This window comes from Vipera ursinii, assembly GCF_947247035.1.
Source record: "Vipera ursinii genome assembly, chromosome: 15".
In the NCBI taxonomy this organism is placed as follows: domain Eukaryota; kingdom Metazoa; phylum Chordata; class Lepidosauria; order Squamata; family Viperidae; genus Vipera; species Vipera ursinii.
Genome location: NC_139528.1, coordinates 6065799 through 6069678, shown reverse-complemented (window position 1 = coordinate 6069678; position 3880 = coordinate 6065799). Strand labels below are relative to the sequence as shown.

Sequence of the window (3880 nt, the reverse complement as noted above, 5' to 3'; positions counted from 1 at the left end):
ACCAAATGATTAGACAATAGACTGATATCTACCAGATAATGCAGTTTGTTTACCATAGCGTGTCCAATTCCTGCGTGCTGTATGCATTTGAAAAACGGAAAGGAAATGAAAAAAAACAAAAAAAAATCGAGAAGGGGAAGGGAAGGGAATAAAAAGGAAAAAAAAATGACCAACCATGAAAATTCAAGGGAGATATATATATAATATTTAAAAAAAACAAACAGGAAAAAAAAAGGAGAAATGAATTTCTCAGTTTTTGAGACCAGCAAAAAACGAAAAATGGAAGATACGGAATTCACATGACCCTGTGACCCTTTGCCCACCAAAGTCTTCCTTCCCACCCCCCCACCCGTCCTCCCACCCCCAGACCTTCTTAACCTGGGTTAGTAAGGAGAGAACAGAACAAAATGAACAACTGGGGGGGGAAGGGAAAGGAAGAAACCGACATTCCGCGAATGGCACAGAGGTTAGTTATCCCCGTCTTGGAATAGTTTTGGGGGGAGATTTTTTTTCCCCCCCCCCCCGTCCTCGCCGCCGCACAACAAACCGCCCCACCCCGCCCGCCCACCTGAAGCGTGTTAGTAACACACAACGACAAAAGTTGCCAACGCAATTTCTAAGGAGGTGGTTGAGGAAGGTAGGAGGTTGAGGGTGGGGTGGGTGGGTGGGGTGTGTGAAAAGGATGGAGGATCAAAGCACAGGGCCATGTTAGCGATATTAGTACTTCCAAGGAGCCCAGATCTAAGGGAGGGGAGGGTGGGGAGGGGTGGGGTGGGGGGGTGGCCTGGGCCTGGCCAGAAACGGTATTTGGGTCAGGGCCAGGCAGCGGGGGGGGCAAGGCTGTGTCAGCCACTGCTGGGAGATAAAAAGCTTAGATCTCAGTGGATTTCGAGAAAGAGTTAGAGGAGAGGAGAGGAGAGGAGAGAGAAAGCGTAGGCAAGGATGCCCGGTTGGGGGGGGCAGACAAGTGGGGGGGCACGTCCCTGGTTCCCCCCTTCCCGGTCCTTCCCCATGTAGAAATCTAGGCCAAGTTGCTGCTTTCGGGGGGGGGAGCAGGATTAAGAAGAAGAGGGGGGGTCAGCCGAAAGAGGAGAGCGGCACGGCTGCAAAACTGAGTCCGGGGGGGGGGAGAGATCCGGTTCTGTGAAACCCAAGGGCTGCCCGTGGGGCAGGGTCACGGCTTCGCCACGAGGCTGGATGCTCCTCTTGGATGATAAGACCCACAGGTTCCTTGCTGAGCCAGAGAAGGCGAAAACCGTCTCCGTGTCGGATCAGGCGCCTTTTTCTTTTTCCTTCTCCCTCCTCCGCGCCTCTTCCTCGTCTACCGACTCTCCCAGACTGCTTCGACCAACTTCCCAAATAGGGTTATTTTTCCCCCCCCAAGAAAGAGGTGGAAGGGAAATAATAACTCCGTCCCGATCTCTTACTGTAGGCCTTGGGGAGTGTGTGTGTGTGTGGGGGGGTGTTTCCCAGATTCTTTTTATGCAATTGCGCTTTTTTTTTTAAAAAAAAAGAGTATTTGTTTAAAAGCTCCGGAGTGGTCATATTTCATTATTTAACACTTCCTGGCACCTCCGTCCTTGGCTCTGGATTTTCCAGCCTCCAGCTATCATTACAGAGGGTGGATTTTTAATCAGATCAGCTCTGTTTGTCAAACAACAGCCCTGCGAACTCTCCGTTGGGAGTATCCCACCACCGATCCCACTGTTCTTTCCAGAATTCGCAGGTGGGCTGGTGTTTTCCAGGCGACCGTTGGGACGGTTTCCCCCCTCGCTGCGTGCCCAAAATATACCTGAAATTCCTTAGGGGGCAAGGCCAGCCGTTGATTCAGGGCCCCCAAAGCCCCTCACTCAGTACGCCGTGCATTATGTTCCTTGCTGCCCGCTCTATTTGGGGAGCATACCTTCACGCCTATAGCTTTAGCTAAATTGGGGGTGTCCCCTTGCCAATGTGTGCCCTTCTCGCTTCTGGAAGGGTCTATACCAGGGTAGGCAACCTTGGCTCTTTTATGACTCGCGGACTTCAACTCCCAGAATTCCTCAGCCAGCCATGCTGCTGAGGAATTCTGGGAGTTGAAGTCCGCGAGTCATAAAGAGCCAAGGTTGCCTACCCCTGGTCTATACCACTGTTTCACAACCTTAGCAATTTTAAGAGGAAAGTCGGATTTCAACTCCCAGAATTCCCCAGCCAGCACGTTTGGACTTCAACATGCTGGCTGGGGAATTCTGGGAGTTGAAGTCCACCTGTCTTCAAGTGGCCAAAGTCGAGAGAGGCTGGCCCACACAGAGATAGAGAGAGAGTGAGGGAGCCCCACTCGTTATTTACCCTTAGATTTCACAGAACAAAATTCCCTTTCTTTCTTCCCCACGTGCCACATAGCAAGGCCAAAACAACCCTTTATATTCAAAGGCTACTGAACAGGGCATCATAGATTGCAGACGCCTGGTTCAAGTCCAGACATCATCCTCAGAAAAAAAAAGTCAGGAAAAAATGGGGTTAAAACATTCAACTGGCCTCCGCAATCCCCACGTCATGTAACTTAAAATCAAGTCGTTTTTCCAAGTACCAAGCTGCTTTATAGAACTTTGTAGAAATTAAAGACCTGTGCCTTGCAATGGGGGAAATGCGCGGCCCACCAGCCACGTTGCACTAAAACGCAGCGAGGCAATTTCACTCCTTTTTGTACTTTTAAAATAAGGAGTAAAAATGCTGACTTGGGATTATTTTACTCTTTAAAAAAAAAACCCACAAAATTGGGGAGAGCTGAAAGCCGCAGCATCGCTTCCCCTCGCACTGCTGCCGCACATCCTGCAGCCTTCAGCAGTGATAACCGCAGTAAGAGTAACTGTAACAATAACGCTGGCCCCAGTTGAAAAGACTGACCTCCCTTGCAAGAGAGTAAAACTTGGATTTAACAGACAGTGTGAGGCTGTCTTATTAAATGCAAAAGTTTGGAACCGAAGTCATTTATGTGCACGGTTACCTAATTACGCCAATGTCGTACGTGGAGACTAACGGTATAAGAATACCAGTAATTGTGCAAATGATGTCAATTACACGTACAAGTTTCCAAGAGAGACTTTGGAATTAAAAGAAACGGTCTGTTCTTTCAGACGTGTGCCTTCATTCCAAAGTTCCTTCGCCTAACATTCAAACTTGGGCAAATTTGGAAATTTCTCTCCCTTTACCAAAAGTTAACCCAACCCGTTGGCGAGAAGCAGTGCTAGGAAATTTAGCCGACCTCTCACGTTTTGTACCCCGAACGTGGGAATTGTGGTTGTTGCTTTTTTTTTTTTATTAAGTCTCTTGCTGGTGTCCGGTGCACGGGGAAAATCTGCACAGCAACTCAAAAAAAAAAAAAAGGATTCCTGATGCAGTTCCAAGCCGGGCATTGTGGGCCCCCAGCCCCTCCCAGCCCCTCCCGTGTACGGAGACTGCACGGGCATCAGCCGCTCACCTGGCGCAGGTTTCTAGTCACACGGATGTCGTGCCAGTTGTTGTCGTTGAACTTGCCGTTCACGGGCTCCACCAGAGCCTCGAAGGCGCCGGAGCCCAGGTTGATCACCAGCCAGACGGCGCCGCTCTTGAGCGAGAGGTTGACGTAGTCGGCCGACTTCCCGGTGTGGAGCATCAGGCCGTTGCGCTGCAGGGTGCGGAAGGAGAGGGTGATCTCGTCGGTACTGCTCTGGATGGGGTTGTGAGAAAGGTCGTAGCAGAAAAACTCGTTCCCTTTGAAGGTCGCCACGAATTCCTCTTTCCCTGCAGAGGAGACACGAGCCGGTGGGAAGGGAGGTTCAGAGCCGGGGTTAGGAATTCACACGCTTACGGGGAGACAAAACCGCCCGACGGAGGGAGAACACAGGGCGTCCTCGACTTACGA

General features: G+C 50.4%; 1 protein-coding gene across 1 annotated transcript in view; it reads right to left on the bottom strand.

Moving 5' to 3' along the window:
- NRXN2 (neurexin 2) overlaps positions 1–3646 on the bottom strand; it is a 224839-nt gene extending 221193 nt beyond the window's left edge. Inside the window, 2 exon segments of the mRNA XM_083374184.1 lie at positions 33–77; positions 3458–3646. Of these exon segments, the coding sequence (XP_083230310.1) occupies positions 33–77; positions 3458–3631 (219 nt within the window). The 5' untranslated portion in view covers positions 3632–3646.
- Between the last annotated feature and the right edge of the window lie 234 nt (positions 3647–3880).